The 16,931-nt window shown below is 54.8% G+C and overlaps 2 protein-coding genes across 2 annotated transcripts; one reads left to right on the top strand and one right to left on the bottom strand.

The window, feature by feature from the left end:
- Nucleotides 1-186: 186 nt before the first annotated feature.
- Nucleotides 187-12,219, top strand: APOA4 (apolipoprotein A4). The gene is made up of 4 exons (XM_047876724.1): nucleotides 187-322; nucleotides 9,803-9,885; nucleotides 10,251-10,377; nucleotides 11,135-12,219. The coding sequence occupies exons 2-4, from the start codon at nucleotides 9,837-9,839 to the stop codon at nucleotides 12,105-12,107; spliced, it is 1,149 nt and encodes a 382-aa protein (XP_047732680.1). The 5' UTR covers nucleotides 187-322; nucleotides 9,803-9,836; the 3' UTR covers nucleotides 12,108-12,219.
- APOC3 (apolipoprotein C3) lies at nucleotides 2,095-4,018 on the bottom strand. The gene is made up of 3 exons (XM_047876725.1): nucleotides 3,621-4,018; nucleotides 3,331-3,454; nucleotides 2,095-2,218 (listed from the first exon to the last, which is right to left on the bottom strand). Exons 1-3 carry the CDS (start codon nucleotides 3,673-3,675, stop codon nucleotides 2,095-2,097), a joined length of 303 nt encoding a protein of 100 aa, XP_047732681.1. The 5' UTR covers nucleotides 3,676-4,018.
- Nucleotides 12,220-16,931: the final 4,712 nt, after the last annotated feature.

Raw genomic sequence — 16,931 nt, 5'->3', positions numbered from 1 at the left:
GCCAGGCCAGGAGCCCTGCCAGCACTCTGGCTCTAGGTGGGCTGGGGTGGGCCTCAAGGAGCCCCTGGGGCTGGAAGGATTAGGGACGAGCTCAAACAAAGAGCTTAGCCTTTGCTCCTTCCTTCTTGATGAATTCCAAAAACGAGAAAACAGACGCTTCCCTTTTCTTTTTTTCACAAGGGCAGCATGCCACTCCTCAGAGTCCCGCCCTTTCCAGAAGCAGCGGATGTTTCCTCCAGCACAGCTGTGTAAACCAGCCCTCCCCCCCCCCTCCGCGGGGCTCCAAGCCTGAGTCAGAACAATAACCCCCACCTGATTACAGGTAATTAGCCCACTTTTATTTCTAAGATGCATTCATATCCGTCATCTCACTGCATCCTCCCCCAAATCCTGGGTAGACCGCCGCTACATCCATGATACTGATGACAAAGCTGAACCCGGAAGTCACAGGCCAGGGCTGAAGAGCTGGATGGGTTCGGTAACCCTTTTCAGACGCATTCTGGGTCGTTTTTTAAAAAAGCGTGTGGTCAGGCACTCGAGTTCACACGGCTGTGCACAGGCGCATGCACGTTCTCAAGCGCACACTCCTATGCGCAGCCGGCCCCCTCTTCACACTCAGGTACTTACCCCCATGTGCGTGCCCAGATTCACAGATCAGAGATCTGGGCAGTGCCCTGATGGAACTTTCCCTGCCGTCTCCCCACGGGGCCTTTTGCCCCCTGCCTCTCCCCCCATCTCCAGCGCGTCTTGCAAACTTCTGGGTAAAGCAGTGGGCTTTTTAGTTCCTAGCCATCAAGAGCCATAATAGGTGTCAAGCCCAGATCGGGGTGAGAACACTTTCCAGGTGTGGGTGCTGGGATCCCTGGCCCGGTTGGGCCAGATGAAAAGCCCAGGTGGATTTCCAAAGGGAGAGCAGATGTCTCCACATGGGGCCGGAGGTGCTGATGTCAGCCAGATGTGCCAAGGAGCCCCCTGACACCCAGCGTAGGAGGAACGAAGTGTTTTTCTGTGTCAGCTGAGCAGAATATGAGCAGCTGATCTGAGCTTCAGGTCCAGCTCCACCATTTGCTGATTCTGTGACATTGGGCAAGTGCCTTCACCTTTCTGAACCTCGGTTTTTTCCCTGGAAGAGCGAGGGCCTACCCAAGTAGTCTGTGGTTCTGGGACTCCCTGACGTGAACATCTGTTGGGGGGGTGGGGACACAAGGGAAACAGCCTCTGTTGGGTAACTTTGGGTTCCTTCTTAGTTCCTGAGACGCCGGATTCCCCCCGGCTCCAATTCTGGTCCCAAGGGGAAATCAGCTCAGCCTAGAGCAACAAGGATGACCATTTACAAGGTACTTTGATGTGCCAGGTGCTCTGCGCAGCCTCATTCATTCATTCATTCATTCAACCAATCTACAGTGGAGGTGGCATTGTTGCACCCACTTAACAGATAAGAAACTAAGGCTGATATAAAATGATGGCCCCCAAACCACAGCCTAGTTGTATCTTATTCCAGCCACTCCCCATCAGCCTCCTTCCCTCAAGTGTGGCTGAGAGGGCCAGGCGGCCTGGGTAGCGCGAGTCAGCTCCACAGAGCTCCACAGACAGCAGTGACAGCTCTGATGACGGATGGCACAAAGATGCCAGGCACGATGCCTGGCACAGATCACACACTCAAGTCATGTTGTACAGCATCTGACAGTTTATCAAAGTGTTGTCGGACCTCTTACCCCATCTTCTCCTCCACACAAGCCTGTGGAAGCAGAGTCCTCCTGCCTCCGTGTGATGAGGAAACTTGGGCCCAGACACCACCCGACTGCTAACGGGCGCGTAGGGCACTGGCCCCAGGCAGGCTGAGTGGGACGCAGCCCAGCGCCCACCCACAGAAGAGCCCTGGCCCATTTCCACGCCCGAACACACATGGCATGCGTGGGACGTCCCACTCGCGGCAGCTTCTCATCCAGTTTTATTGGCAGGGCAGGAGGCTTGGGGGTGGGCCAGGTCTGGGGTGGGGCGGAAGGTGAGAATGCCGTCACTTTCAAGCGACTTTTGGGATGGCCCAAGGAGCCAGCGGGCTGGATGGGCAGGAAAACGTGCTGCGTCAAGGTCTCACTTGGCTTCAGAGGCTGGCGTCGGTGTGACGGCAAAGGTCGAATCCCAGAACCCGGAGAACTTGCCTGTAAGCGTGCTCCAGTAGTCTTTCAGGGAGGTGAAGCGACCGGTCACCCAGGCCCTGAGGGTTAAATCAGTAAGGGGAAGCAATGGAAGTGGGGGTAAAAGCTCACGTGAAGGCGGCGGGGCCCCTGCCGTATCCCCGCTGCCTCTCCACCCTCCCTCTCAACCTCCTCCAGCAACGCCCCTGACACCTCAGGCCAAGACCCCTTCTGCTGTCACCTCAGGCAGAAGAGATGCTGGAGGGGGTGATGGGACCCTAGCACAAGTCCAGCTTGTTTCTCCGGGGTGGGGCAGACCTCTGGGTCACCATGGGTCTGAGGCCAGCTGGAGGGGAGTGGTTGAGTGGGAGATTTGTAAAGCCTGGGCTGTCATTCTATTCGAGGCAAATGATGCCCGCCCGGGTTATACAACCTGGTGGCTCTGAGTGGGGTGGGGCAGAGGGAAGCAGTCTCTCTTTTGGAAAATCCTCAGAGGATGAATTAGCTGTGTGATCTGGGCGGCGGGGGGGCCGAGGGTGGGGGGGGGGGTCCCTTAACCTCTCTGAGCCTCCATTTTCTCATGTGCAAAATGGCACAAACAATACCCACTCCACAGCCGGTTCTGAGGACTGTGAAATTCTGTGAGCGCCTCAGCTATGTGAATGCTGGCCAATTCGCAGTGGAGGTGAGGAAGGGAGCAGGGGAGAAGAGAGGACTAGAAGGCAGGGCAGGATGGGAGAGGAAGCACAGACTTCTGTTCACACGGGCCCCAAGTCTTGGCACAAGGCAGAAAGACACACACACACACACACACACACACACACACACACACCAGGCTGAAAATTGGATTGGGTGGGACCTCCCAGCCAACCTCCACCAGAAAAAGGGAGTGGGAGCAAGAGCTAACAGGGCCTTCCTTAGAGCCGTGCAGAGAGCCTGGAGAAGGGAGGGCCCACAAAGGGCGAAGAGGCCAGGAGGAGATGAGGGGAAGGAAGGCTACAGCCCGCCTCCATCTCTCCAGCCCGAGAAAGCCCCGTGAGGGCCCCGTTCCCTAGACCAGAGCATGGAGGCTCCGAGAGGCACAGGTCCCGGTGGGTGTGGGCAAGCCACAGCCCCACTGCCCGGGCTCTGCTGAGTCAGGGGCGGGAGGGAGCCCAGAGCCGGCACCGAGCACCGAGACGTGAGGGTGTACCTGGCCTGCTGGGCCACCGGGAACTCCCGCACGGTGGTCAGTGTGTCCTGGGCGGTCTTGGTGGCATGCTGGACGTAACCCTGCATAAGGCCCAGAAGGGAGGGGTCCTCCCCCTCTGTAGCTCCTGCCGGGAGAGCGGGGTGGAGTGAGATAGACTGGCCTCTGGGGAACCCTTCGCCTCCGCCCAGCCACCGGCCAGGGTGTGGGATCCTCAAGCCATTCCCAGGTCCTCCAGGCAGACGGCTGCCCGCCCCTCCCTATCCCTAGCCCTGTCCCCACGAGCTGCTTACGGGCAGAGGCCAGGAGCACCAGGAGGGCAGTGACGAGAAGGACCCGGGACTGCATGGCACCTCTGTCCTGCGGGGAAGTGTCTTGAGAGGGGTACCCCAAGCCCCCCACCTCTGGTCCTCCCTGGGGAGGTGGTGTGGCCCCTGCCGTGGATCCTGAGCTGGGTCAAGCCAGGAGGAGAGAGGGCCTGCTGCCAGCTAACACGACAGGTGAAGGGCTTTCAGCCAGGGGCCTCGGGCAGAGCCAGGCTGGGAGAGAGCGTGGGGCCGAGGGCCAGAGCAGAAAACCCACCAGACCAGGAATCAAGGCACCCGGGTTCTGGCCTGGCTCCTGCCACTAACACGTTGTGTGACTTGGGGTAGATTCCTGTCCCTCTCTGGGCCTCGGTTTTTCTGTCTGGGGTCTAAGGCTTCTTCCAGTCCTAAACACAGAGTGAGGGGAAGTGCACGGATTTGGAGCCAGTTCCGGTCCTGCTGTGAGCAAGTGCCCTGCCTTCCATGAGCCTCGGTTTCCCCCAGTGTGCAACTGGAGGTGCTGGCCGCTTCTCTAGCCCCGGGGCTTCCTTGGCTCCAGTAAGCTCTTCTCCAGTCTGTGCTGGCCGGTCTGGGCAGGGACCATCCTCTGCCCCTCACCATCCTGCCTCTCCTTTCACCCTCACCCTCCTCTTCCCCAGGGGGCATTACCTGGAGCAGCGGTTTCTTGGGATGAACTGAGCAGGCAGACCCGAGGGTTCTGACCTGGTTTATATTGTCTCCAGGACAGCAGGCACAGAGGGCCCAGTGAGCTGGGCAAAGGTCACCTGCTGATCAGTCTAGACCAGGGCCGGAGGCAGGGTGCCCAGACGCAGCCAGGCTTGCTGGGAGAGTTGGGAAATCTCTAGGTGCCGCGGTGACCACACTGGTCTCCTGCCACCCCTGCAGCCCAGAGGGGCTCAGGGACTAGGCATACCCCATTTCCTCCAAGCGGCCTGGCTCCCCAGGGAGAGGTAGGGGAAAGGCATTAGGGGAGAAGCCAGGGGTCTCTGGGCCACCGCAGCCCTTCACACATGCCTTTCAGGTCCCTCCCCGCACCCCGCCCCCTGGGCCCTGGAAACAGCCTGGAAGGGGTGGGGGCTGGATTGAGAAGGTGATGGGCTTCTTCAGGCTTGAGAACAACTCAGTATTGGGGTGGGGTGTCGGGAGTGAAGTCACCGAAGACCTATGGGCAGAGGCTTGTGTGGGGAGGGGAGACACAGTTGACTCCACACAGCCCCCTCCCCTGCATCGACGTCTCTTCTCCAGGAGCCTCTCCAGCTGAGCCCAGGGCAGGGGGTGGTGGGAGAACAGCACAGGCTGCTCTGAGCCCAAGGCCTTTCCCCCCTCCTCCTCCCCTTGCCCTCTGGACCCACTGATAACATTTCCTGGGGCAGGAGCTGGGGTTCCAGGCTTGGGCCTTCCCCAGACAGCGACAACTGGGACTGATTGCCAGCGCTGAGCACCTCTCACCTCGGGCCTTGGTTTCCTCAGCTTTGAAATGGCAGCCCTCAGAGCCCCCTGGCTGGGAGGGGAGCTGGAACGAACCGAGGTTGTGGTGAGGCCAGTCCGGTGGGGAGAGGGGACAGAGGAGTTCTGCAGGGGCTGTCCAGGAGAGGACTTGGCCTTACCTTCCTCGGGGTAAGGTGGCCCTGGGCCCGCAACAGGAGCCATAACCTGCATCAGGGAGGCTAATAAGACTTTGAAGCCAAGAAATCCCAGGTTCAAACGATGCCTGTGACTCTTAAGTCATATGACCCAGGAACAGAGACCTAATACCTCAGAGCCTCGATTTGCTCCTCTTGTAAAAGGGGATAGAATATGCCAAGAGTTGTGGTACAAAGTAAATGAGGCATGTACAAAGCAACTGGTTCATGGAACAGGCTTGATAAATCTCTTTCTTCCTCCCAAACACCTTGTCTATCCCTAGACAGCATAGTCTGAAGGCAGGAGGAAATAGGGCTGTTGAAAGCAGGCAGCCATCTTCTCAGGAAGAAGCAACTAACTCCATGGTGTGAAATCAGAGGCCTGAGAAAGAGGCCTGGCTCTACCCTCAGAATTCCTTGTTTGCTAAGACTTGACCTTTCTCCATTAGAAGTTGATTCCTTTGACTTAGATCTTGTATTCTGTTAAAATGCGAATAGATTTCTACGAAGTAGATATTAACGATCCCATTTGGTAGATGAGAGACCTAAGGCTCAAAGGGGTAGAGATGTCCCCGAGGACATACAGCACATCACTGGTAGAGCTGGAAACCAGAATCCAGGTCTTCAAATACCAATACTGGTGCTAGGCAGCTTGGAGCGATGAGACCCTTGGAGATTTATCATTCACTCAGACCTTAGAGTAAATCAGTTTCAGATCTCTTCCTGAGCACAGATTTTGGTGATGGGGTGGGGAGGAAAGGAAGCTGATCAGGTCGCTGAAGGATCTGTGCACCGGGGAGGGTAGACAGCAACTTGCGCCCATGTCACTCTTCTGTTCTGGCCTGTCCCTCGGCCCCAGAGGTGAAGGCCACAGTGGGAATCCAGGTTCCAGGCTGGGTCAGAGTATAAAGTCCTCGGTCCCTGGGCCTGCTAGAATGGGCTGGCTGGATCCCTTGGCCCTGGACCCTCCAACTCTCTTTCCCTGTGTGTGGAGGGTCTGGAGGAACCTGTCCTCTCTCTCACATGTAGCAATGGGCCCCCTGAGGCCAGGGAGGTCAGAAGATGGGGGCAGAGAGACCCAGCAGGGTCGTGCTGAGCTGGGCAGAGAACCCAGGTGTGTGGGCCCATGCAGCAGGGGTGTGGCATGCCATGAGTCCTGGGACTTTTCCTCTTTCAAAGGGCTTGGCACAATTGAGTGCCCCTCCTGACAGCTCTGGCTTGGGTCTCAGTAGGACTATCTCAGGAGGGGCCCTCTCAGGGGCCAGCCTAAGCTGCCTCTCTCTCCTTTCTCTCTCTCTCTCCATCCCACGCTGGCTCCCCTGGGATGAGGTGGCTGCTCTGGGCCTGGCCCGCAGACTGGCTGTAAGGAGTCACCAGTGGTGGTAAGGAGGGGGCGGGAGGGAGGCTTGAGCAGCTGGAGCCAAAACTGGTCCTGTAGGGCTAGGCTGATTCCTCACTAGCTTCCTTGCGTCTGGGTGAGGCTTAGCACACAAGCCTCTGTGATCCATGCCCCTGCCATTAGGCTGGATGGGGAGCCCTGATTCAGCCCTGCCAGCCAGAGGATCTGGTTCCCCATGCCTCTCCATGCTGGAAGTTCCTCCTATTATCCCACCCAGATCCTTCCTGTAACAACAACAGGAGCTACCCCTCTTTAATTCTGCCCTGGGAAGAGGGCCAGAGTGGAGCATCTGTGGGGAATATGTCCATGTGACTTGCCTGTCTCTGGCTGGTCTTGAGCTCTCCCCTCCTGACTCTGAGCTCTGGGCTGACCCCTGGTTTTGTCCCTGTGGGGTGGACAGGAGGGTGGCTGTAATGCTGGACTTTCAACCTCATTGTGTTACCAACCATTAGGGCCGTCTATTGCACACACAAGGAGAGCGAGGCTCAGAGAGGCACACGATGTGCCCAGCATCACATGGGCCCCCTGTGTCCACCCATGGGGCAGTCTCTTGTCTCATAGGGTCAGGTCCTGCAGGAGAGGCCAGCATCTGTGCCCAAAGAGAACCAGAGGCCCAGCCGGAGGCCGAGCCCGCGGCTCGAACTCTGTAAGACTGGACACTCGTTCTTCCCCTGTTCCCGGTGCAAATCTGTTTACAGACTGATGCAAAACGTGCCCACTGACTTGGGGAAACATATGCATTCAGTAATGGCATCCACCCACGACATGTCAGGAAGCAGCACACCCCCCTCGTGGTTGTGGCTGTCGCACAGGCCGGCACCGGTCCCTTAGCGAGATGCCTTAGCTTTGTGCCCACAGACAGCTGAAGTGTTTGCACACTTATGTGAATCTGTGCATGTCCTGGCAGATGCTCTCAGACATGCTCAGCGGGGTACAGACACTCCCAGTGTGTGTACGCCCAGGCAAGTGAGACAGGACCTGTCACATGCTGGTGGCACCTGTTGTTCACACTCCAAGTCCAAGAGGTCAGGCCGCAGCTGAGATGTTCTTGGTGACTCATTGCTCTTTTCATCTCTGGCCCCGGGGGAAGGGATGGGGGCACTGAGCACTGACCTTTGCACCCACCCGAGACTGGACTGTGCCTGACTGGGGAGCAGGAACAGGAGCGATAGGCCAGTGTGGCAGGGAGGTAAGGCTTGCAGGGTGAAATGTGGCTAGTGCTGTTCCTAGACACTGTTCCCAGCGTGACACACTGTCTCACTGATTCCTCATTATTCTACGCCCAGCTGAGGCAGCTGAGACTCAGAGAGATTAGGAGATTTTCCCGAGGTCACGTGGACAGTAAGTGGGAAGCCCAGACGCAAACCCATGGAGTCCGACTCCAGAATCTGAACCCTTCACAACTACCGCAAGATAGGGACAGCTGTCCAGGAAGGCGGGGCTCCCTGAGACTGGAGGCGACCGCGGGCAGTATGGGGACACGGCAGGGCGCAAGAGGCTGAAGGCCTTAGCTATCTTTAATCCCATGAGACATCAAGCCACTTCTGGAGTATGAAAAATGGAGGCCCGATAAATCAGGGTTAACACAACTGTGGGCTGTCGTGATGGCGGGTGGCCAGGAGTCCACCCGCGTGTCGGGCCCTGTGCTGTCGGATCAGATCCAACAGTGCAGTGGGAATGAGTTTCCTCTCACAGTCACTGCAGGTGGCATGGTCTAGCAGAGGGGCCCATGCAGAGCAGGCCGCGTTGTCTTCTTGGTGGATGGCTTTCTGTAATCGTGTGTATGACCTCATTGTAGAGAACGATAGAAGTCTCCTAGAAGACCTCCTGCCCCCATCCCCCCGCCCCCAGTGAGAAGTCCCCTAAGAGGCTCAGGTCCTGAGATTCAGCACAGGCTGACTGCTCCCACCCAGGGAGTGTGGCTAAGCTTGGGAGCCATTTCCCCTGCATCGTACCCCACCTTGGTGATCCCTAGAGGGCTGGGCCTGACTCTGCCCTCTCTCTGGAGGGATGAGCATTCTACTGGACCCCCTGCCAGGGCCCCAATCTTGAAAACAAGGTTATTATTAATAACAACAACAACGACTGTGTAGTGCTTATTCTGAGCCAGGCGCTACACCCATTGCACGAGCAACAGCTCATTTATTATGCCCAGCAACCCCGTGTTCGAAGGAGAAACCGAGGCTCAGAATTTGGCCAAGTTGAGTCACTAGGCCAAGGTGGCACAGCTGGGCAGCAGCGGGACATGAAGCACACTTAAAATCAACCCCTTCAAGGGGTGCCTGGGTGGCTCAGTTGGTTGGGCGTCTGACTTCAGCTTAGGTCAGGACCTCGCGGTTTGTGAGTTTGAGCCCTGCATTGGGCTCTGTGCTGACAGCTCAGAGCCTGGAGACTGCTTCAGATTCTGTGTCTCCCTCTCTCTCTGCCCTTCCCCTGTTCGTGTTCGTTCTCTCTCTCTCTCTCTCTCTCTCTCTCTCTCTCCCTCAAAAATGAATTAAAAAAAATTTTTTTTAATTAACCCTTTCATACGGTTCTGCCCACACCACCGACCTGCCCACTCGCCCTCCTCCTGGGCGCACCTTGACCAGAGCTCTGGATCTTAGCTTGCTGTCCCTGTGACCCTGGATGTCCTAGTCTAGTGTCTGGTGCTCTGAGATGGAGTCAGTTTGGGAAATGTGTGGGGCGGGGGGACTCTTTCCCCTGAGGCAGACAGAGGAGGTGTGAACTTTACTCCCCAAACCTGGCTCAGATCCAGAATTGTCAGCAGGGCCCCTGGGGCATCAGTCCCTCCCTGGCTCGGGGGTTCCCTGGGCCTCTTGCCTCCCACAGCTCATGGCTCCCCACCCTCCCTTCATACTGGGTGGGGCATGAGCACAGAACAGCTTCTTCTGACTGCTGCCCAAGCCTCAGTCCACTGTCAGCTTCCACGTTGTCTTAGAGTCACAAAAGTCCAAGAGGCTTCCTGGGAATGTGTCATCTTCCAGCGTGGAGTCACATGGGGGAGGGAGGCGGGGAGGGCAGGCTGGTGGGAGTTTAAATGGCTGGCTGGCTCCGAGCTTTGGTCAGTTCGGACAGCAGCACAGGTGGAGCTACCTGAGAGCCTCTCCCGTTGCGCCGTCTGATTCCAGAAAGGATCCAGTGCAGCCCGGCGAGAAGCCCAGGATGTTCCTGAGGGCTGTGGTCCTGACCCTGGCCCTAGTGGCTGTCACCGGTGAGTAGGAGCTTCCTCTGGATGGGGCTCTTGGGCAGGATCCTCTGCCGCATCGAGTGGGCAGGATGGAGAGTCAGAGGCCCAGGCCACAGGATGGTTCCAAATGCCTGTCATCCCCCAGTTGGACACAGAAGGCTGCCCACTTGCCCCTCGGTTCACAGGAGGGCTGGCCTATTGAGAATGTTCTGCCCGCTGGCGTGAGTGCCAGCCCAGTTTCTAACTTCCCAGCTTCTAACTAGGGAAGCACAGAGGAGGAGATCAGCGGTCAGGCTCCCCCACCATCAGCTGGTCTGCAGCTCAGGGCTGGTGCAGAGGGGCAAGGAAGGAGATAGGTCCTCATGAATCACTGTCTGCTTCCTGCCCAGGTGCCCGGGCTGAGGTCAGTCCCGACCAGGTGGCCACCGTGGTGTGGGACTACTTCAGTCAGCTGAGCAACAATGCCAAGGAAGCCGTGGAACATCTCCAGCAGTCTGAGCTCACCCAGCAGCTCAAGTAAGAAAGACACGACTTGCGGGCAATGCGGCAGCCAAAGGCTGAGCTCAGAGGCAGGAGACCTGGGCTTAGGATGCCCACTGCCCTGCGACTAACTCACCCAGTGGCCCTGAGATCTCTGGATCTGGGATCCACATGCAGACAGGGGGTTGAACTGATAATCCCTAAGGAATCTTCTGCTTTAACCTTCTAGACTGTGCCAAATGGCCACGTCTTAGCATTGAGATGCATGGAAGAAAGGGAGGGAGGGAGATGTCACGGGAGCTGGGTCCTAACACATTCCAGAAAGACGGGCCCCTGGGACATCATGGGAAGGGACGTGGGGATATCTGGGGAGCCTGTGAGGACCGGCACGTACAGGGAAACCAGTATTTTGAATCTGTAAAAGACACTGGAAGGGGTCCAGAGCCTAACATCCTATCAATGAATGTGACCTATGTCATAGTGCACCTGTGCTGGGAAGGACTTCAAAGTCTGCCCTTTCTACTTCACAGATAGGGAGGGGAAAGCAAACCCCTGGAGGTCACATGATAGGTGACTCAAGGTCAGGGGGAGACTCAGAGATAAAAGGTAATAACTTAGTCTATTGCATCCACCCTCTCAAACCATGGTCTGCTGCAGGGAAGGTCACAGAGCCGAGCTGGGTGAACTCAGTACCCTTGAACACTCACCTGTCTTAGGCAGGTATATAAGGAGACAAGGTCCTGGCACGGAATGCCAAGTGTAACGGTGGCCCTCTTGTGTCCTTCCTCTGTAGTGCCCTCTTCCAGGACAAGCTTGGGCAAGTGAACACCTATGCGGATAACCTGCAGAAGAAGCTCGTGCCCTTCGCCACTGAGCTGCACGAACGCCTGACCAAAGACTCGGAGAAGCTGAAGGAGGAGATTCGGAAGGAGCTGGAGGAGCTGCGGGCACGGCTGCTGCCCCACGCCAACGAGGTGAGCCAGAAAATCGGGGACAATGTGCGCGAGCTGCAGCAGCGCCTGGGGCCGTACGCGGATGAGCTGCGCACCCAGGTCAACACTCACGCTGAGCACCTGCGGCGCCACCTGACGTCCCACGCGCAGCGCATGGAGGCCGTGCTGCGCGAGAACGTGGACAACCTGCAGTCCTCACTGACGCCCTATGCAGATGAGTTCAAGGCCAAGATCGACCAGAACATAGAAGAGCTCAAGGGGCATCTCACGCCCTACGCCGATGAGCTCAAGGTCAAGATCGACCAGAACGTGGAAGAGCTGCGTCGCAGCCTGGCTCCCTACGCGCAGGACGTCCAGGAGAAGCTCAACCACCAGCTCGAGGGGCTGGCCTTCCAGATGAAGAAGAATGCCGAGGAGCTGAAGGCCAAGATCACGGCCAATGCCGACGAACTGCGGCAGAGGCTGGCGCCAGTGGCCGAGGACGTGCGCGGCAAGCTGAGGGACAACGCCAAGGGACTGCAGGAGTCGCTGGCCCAGCTCAACAGCCACCTGGACCAGCAGGTGGAGGAGTTCCGCCGCAACCTGGGGCCCTACGGCGACACCTTCAACAGAGCCCTGGTGCAGCAGGTGGAGGAGCTCAGGCAGAAGCTGGGCCCCTACGCAGGCGGGATGGAAGACCACCTGAGCTTCCTGGAGAAGGATCTGAGAGACAAGGTCAACTCTTTCTTCAGCACCCTCAAGGAGAAGGAGAACCAGGACATGCCTCTGGCCCTCCCCGAGCAGGAGCAGGCGCCAGGCCCTTTGGAGAGCTGAGCTGTCCCTGGTGCTCCCGCGCTGCCAGGAACACCTGCCCTGCCCGGCCTCCGGTCTGTCTGTCTGTCCCAAGGCAGTTCTTGTACCAGCTTGAGGACACATGTCCAGTGGAAAGAGACACTACCTCTCGCTACTCAATAAAGCTGCTGAGAAACTAGTCCAGTCTGGTCGCAGCGTGTCTTCTCGGCGTTGGTGGGCCTGAGGTGGGCAGAAATCACGGCTTGGCAAAGCTTGGCAGGGACCGGCAGGGGAAACTTTGAGGGACACCAAGGGCTGAGGGGATGAGCTTGCAGGAGGGGTGAGGGCAGGGAGTGCTGAGAGGGCTTTCGAGGGTGCTCTAAGGAGAGGTGGAAAAAGATGTCCCATGTTATCCAAAGACGAAATATTCACTTAGCAGGCTCTACCCACCCTTTTCATATATGTTCTGACGACGGGGCTCACTCTCTCGTGAGTTCCCAAGTACAAGAAGAATGCTCTGGTTTGGTTTGGGGAATCCATCTCTTTATGAGAGGATGTCCAAGATATTTTAAGCAAACGAAAGCCAGGTTCTGGATGTTATGCATTATACAACCCCGTTAAGAAACATATGTACATTTGTATGTGAATGTGTAAGGAGGTAAAAAAAAAAAAAAAGTCCGTTAATTCAACAGCTAGACCTAAAATTCTTCTCAGAGAGAGAATTGTATTTGGTACTCCATGTTGGCTGCTAAAGAGGAAACGTTAAGGAATAGCCTGGAAAGAAATGGATTCTGTGCATGCCCCGTACAGGCATTTGAGGCAGTGGTAAATAGTAGGAAAGGAAGGGAGGTTACAGAAGAGAAAATAGGGAATGAGGAATGTCCAGTGGCAGAAAGTTATAATACAGGCATTGCAATAAAGCTGATACTCTGTGCTCCCTAGTGCTAGGTGCTTTTATAAAACACAGTAGAGGGGTGCCTGGGTGGCTCAGTCAGTTAAGCATCTGACTTCAGCTCAGGTCATGATCTCACGGCTTGTCAGTTCAAGTCCCATGTTGGGCTCTGTGCGGACAGCTCAGAGCCTGGAACCTGTTTCAGATTCTGTCTCTCTCTGCCCCTTCCCTGCTTGTGCACGCTCCCGCCCGTTCCCGCTCAAAAATAAATAAATATCAAAAAAACAAAAACAGGGGCACCTGGGTGGCTCAGTTGGCTAAGCATCTGACTGCGGCTCAGGTCATGATCTCGCGGTTCATGAGTTCAAGCCCCACGTCGGGCTCTGTGCTGACAACTCAGAGCCTGGAGCCTGTTTCCGATTCTGTGTCTCCCACTCTCTGCTCCTCCTCCACTCACGTTCTGTCTGTCTGTATGTCTGTCTCTCTCTCTCAAAAATAAACATTGAAACAAAACAACAATAACAACAACAAAATCCCCCAGCCCCCCATGGTATATGTACATTGACTCATATACTCCTCCCAACAAACTGTAACATTGAAGATACAGCAGATAAGGAAAAGGCAGTTCAGAATGGTAAGGTACATTAGGTAACAAGTGGTGGAACGGAGTTTCAAACCCAAGCAAGCCGTCCAGCCCCCGAGAACCCCACAGAGCAGGGGCGATGCCCACCACACAAGGGGCAGATGGGTTCTGCTGGATCATATTCGATTCTTGATATCTGACTTCCATGGGAGAAAGAAAACTGAAAGCTTAGGTGGTAAATTCATCAGGGTTCATCTCAGAAAGGTGAGATATTGCTTTCCACTTCATATATTTTATATAGTATTGGGATTTTAAGATACTATTTAGTATTACCTTTTTATTGTGGTAAACACACACACACACACACACACACACACATATATATATAACATAAAATTTACCATTTTAACCATTATATAATTCAGAGACATTAATTACATTCACAATGTTGTACAGCCATCACTGCTATCTCCAAAATTTCTTTTTTTATTAAAAAATTTGTTTATGTTTTATTTATTTTTGAGAGAGAAAGAGAGAGACAGAGTGTGAGTGAGGGAGGGCCACAGAGAGAGGGAGACACAGAATCCGAAGCAGGCTCCAGGCTCTGAGCTGCCAGCACAGAGCCTCATGCGGGGCTCAAACTCACGAACCATGAGATCATGACCTGAGCCGAAGTCAGATACTTAACCGACTGAGCCGCCCAGGTGCCCCTTTCCAAAATTTCTTTATCATCCCAAATAGGAAACTCTGTATCCATTAAGGAATTCCACATTATCACCCCCCACGCCAGCTTCTGGTAACCTCTACTCTACTTTCTGTCTCTAGGAGTTGACCTGTTCTAGAGAATATGCATAAGGGAATCATACAATATTTGTCCTGTTGTGTCTGGCTTCTTTCACCTTTCACTTACCATAATGTTTTCAAGGTTCATCCATGTGGTAGCATGGACCGGAATATCTTCCTCCTCCTCCTCCTCCTCCTCCTCCTCCTTCTTTTTCTTCTTCTTCTTCTTCTACTTCTTTTTTTTTTTTTTAAAGGCAGAATACCATTCCATTGTATGTATAGACCACATTCTGTTTAGGCACTCACCATTGATGGACTCCTGGGTTGTTTCTACCCTTTGGCTATTGTGAATAATGCTATTATGCTATTTTCAAGTCTCTGTTTTCAATTCTTCTGTGTATATAGCCAGAATCAGAATTGCTGCGTCATGTGGTAATTCTATGTTTGATTCTTTTTGAGGAAACGCCATATTTTCATGCAAATGTTTTGCATCACCGTCAACAGGGAACTGGGGCTCTTTTCTCCTTACCCTCTCCAACACTTGTTATTTTCTATTGTTGTTTTAATAGTAGCCATCGTAATAGTATTACTTTAAAAACTATAAACAAACAAACAAACAAATAAATTAATAAATATTCACCAGAGCTACTCCGGGATCCAGGCTTGACCACGTAGCAAGACTGAAACACTTAAACCCAGAAGAACCCCTGCAAGTGCCGGGTAGGGGGTGTTTCCTGGACTTCTGCACAGCCCACATCAATATCGCCCAGTGCAGTTTGTCCAGAGCCCAGCACGCTCTCAGGCCTGAAGCTCCCCCAACCCCCCATGGCCCCTCAGGTGACCCGGATGTGATGGACTCCTCTACAGGCATGGGCTAGTGCCCCCAAAGAGTGTCAGCCAGCCCTGGTGTGGGCTGGGCTGAGACGCTAGCCACACACCTGCACCCATCCCCAAAGCTCAAAGGTCAGAGGTCATTTGAGAACGTCAGAGAGGTCACTACCCCTGAGGTGTCTGGTGTATGGAACGGCCTTGATTAGGGAGAGGAGAGCACGACAAGGCAAAGGAAGGGTGTGGGGCCTGCTCTCCTCCTGAACCCACAGGGCCTTACTGCTGTTGAGGGATTGTGACAGCCCAGTCAAAAACAGCGGGGATGCTGTGTTCTTTTGGTGTTATCATAGAACACCCCGTGATCCCAGGATGGGGTGCACAGGTGATGGCATGCTCTCTCTGGGGAGAGAAACCACAATTGTGGGGTTATCTGGGACTTCTCTGTCGGAAAGCATGGAGGACAGAACCATGGTTATCTCACCGTGTGACAATTAGCAGCTAATAATGGAGGGAAATAGTTAGAGACCCCAGCATTGCCCAGAAGAGTGAGAATTTGAGGGGCATCTTCGGGGCTCAGTTGGTTGAGCATCTGACATCAACTGAGGTCACGATCTCACGGTTTGTGAGTTTGAGCCCGGCATCGGGCTTGCTGCTGTCAGCACGAAGTCTGCTTCGGATCTTCCGTTCCTCTCTCTCTGTGTCCCTCCTCCCACTCCTGCTCACGCTCTCACTCTCAAAAATAAATAAAACATTGAAAAAAAAGAGGATTTGACCAGCTGGTTCTGAGACGGTAGGCAAGTGATGCAGTAACTGAAAAACTAGGACCTATGCACAAAATCATAGGACTTGAGGTTTGGAGGGAATCGCCTTGTCTCTCGGGCCAATTCCTTGACACTGTTTCTAGCAAATGAACACAACTCTGCACAGACAGGTACCCCATTCCTCCACCGTTGTGTGTACCGACTGTGGTGGCCAGGCTGCCACATGGCTCCAAGATTGATCCTCCTCTCTGGCTCATGCCCTGTGTGGTGTCTCTCATGGGTGGAGGGCTGACCTGTGTGATCAATAGGCTATTATGGAAGTCATGGTGTATGACTCCTGAGGCTAGGTCAAAAGGGCCTTGTGGCTCGCACCTTGCTCTCCTTTGGATCACTGACTCTGAGGGAAGACAGCTACTCTGTTGGGAGGACACTCAAGCAGCTCTGGGGAGGGGGCCACACGGAGAGGAACAGCAGCCCCTGCTCAACAGCCAGCACCAACTTGCCAGGCACGTGAGTGAGCCACCTTGGAAACAGATGTGTGGTCAAGCCTTCGGATGACTATGGCCCCAGCCAACATCTTGCCTGCAACCTCATGACATATCCTGGACCAGAACCGCACAGCCTAGCCACAGACCCACAGCAATTGTGAGAGATCATACGATGTTAAGTTTTGGGGTGATTTGTTATGCAGAATAGCTGACTAATACACATGCCTCACACAGTGCCTGGCACACAGTCACCACTCAGTTGAATGAATCAATCCTGTTTAGCGTCTAACACCTCCACTGACAGCCTAGTTGCCATCTACCCAGACGATTGGTTTTATGTTTGAACAACTCTGTTAAAGATTATTTTCTTAAGTTTATTTTTATTTATTTTTGAGAGAGAGAAAGAGAGAAAGCAGGAGTGGGGCAGAGAGAGACGGAGACAGAATCCCAAGAAGGCTTCACATTGTCAGCACAGAGCCCGACGTGGGGCTCAGACTCACCAACTGTGAGATCATGGCCTGAGCTGAAGTC

This window comes from Prionailurus viverrinus, chromosome D1 (genome assembly GCF_022837055.1).
Source record: "Prionailurus viverrinus isolate Anna chromosome D1, UM_Priviv_1.0, whole genome shotgun sequence".
In the NCBI taxonomy this organism is placed as follows: Eukaryota; Metazoa; Chordata; class Mammalia; order Carnivora; family Felidae; genus Prionailurus; species Prionailurus viverrinus.
Note: the sequence above shows the minus strand (reverse complement) of the source record. Positions and strands in the feature narration are given on the sequence as shown.

Excerpts from the sequence above, each read along its gene's own strand:
- APOC3 (XM_047876725.1), bottom strand. The coding sequence starts at position 3,675 with ATGCAGTCCCGGGTCCTTCTCGTCACTGCCCTCCTGGTGCTCCTGGCC. Across the intron at positions 3,455-3,620 it reads GGTGCTCCTGGCCTCTGCCC|GAGCTACAGAGGGGGAGGAC; the intron begins GTAAGCAGCTCG and ends CTCTCCCGGCAG. Across the intron at positions 2,219-3,330 it reads CCGGTGGCCCAGCAGGCCAG|GGCCTGGGTGACCGGTCGCT; the intron begins GTACACCCTCAC and ends TTTAACCCTCAG.
- APOA4 (XM_047876724.1), top strand. The coding sequence starts at position 9,837 with ATGTTCCTGAGGGCTGTGGTCCTGACCCTGGCCCTAGTGGCTGTCACC. Across the intron at positions 9,886-10,250 it reads GGCCCTAGTGGCTGTCACCG|GTGCCCGGGCTGAGGTCAGT; the intron begins GTGAGTAGGAGC and ends CTTCCTGCCCAG. Across the intron at positions 10,378-11,134 it reads GAGCTCACCCAGCAGCTCAA|TGCCCTCTTCCAGGACAAGC; the intron begins GTAAGAAAGACA and ends CTTCCTCTGTAG.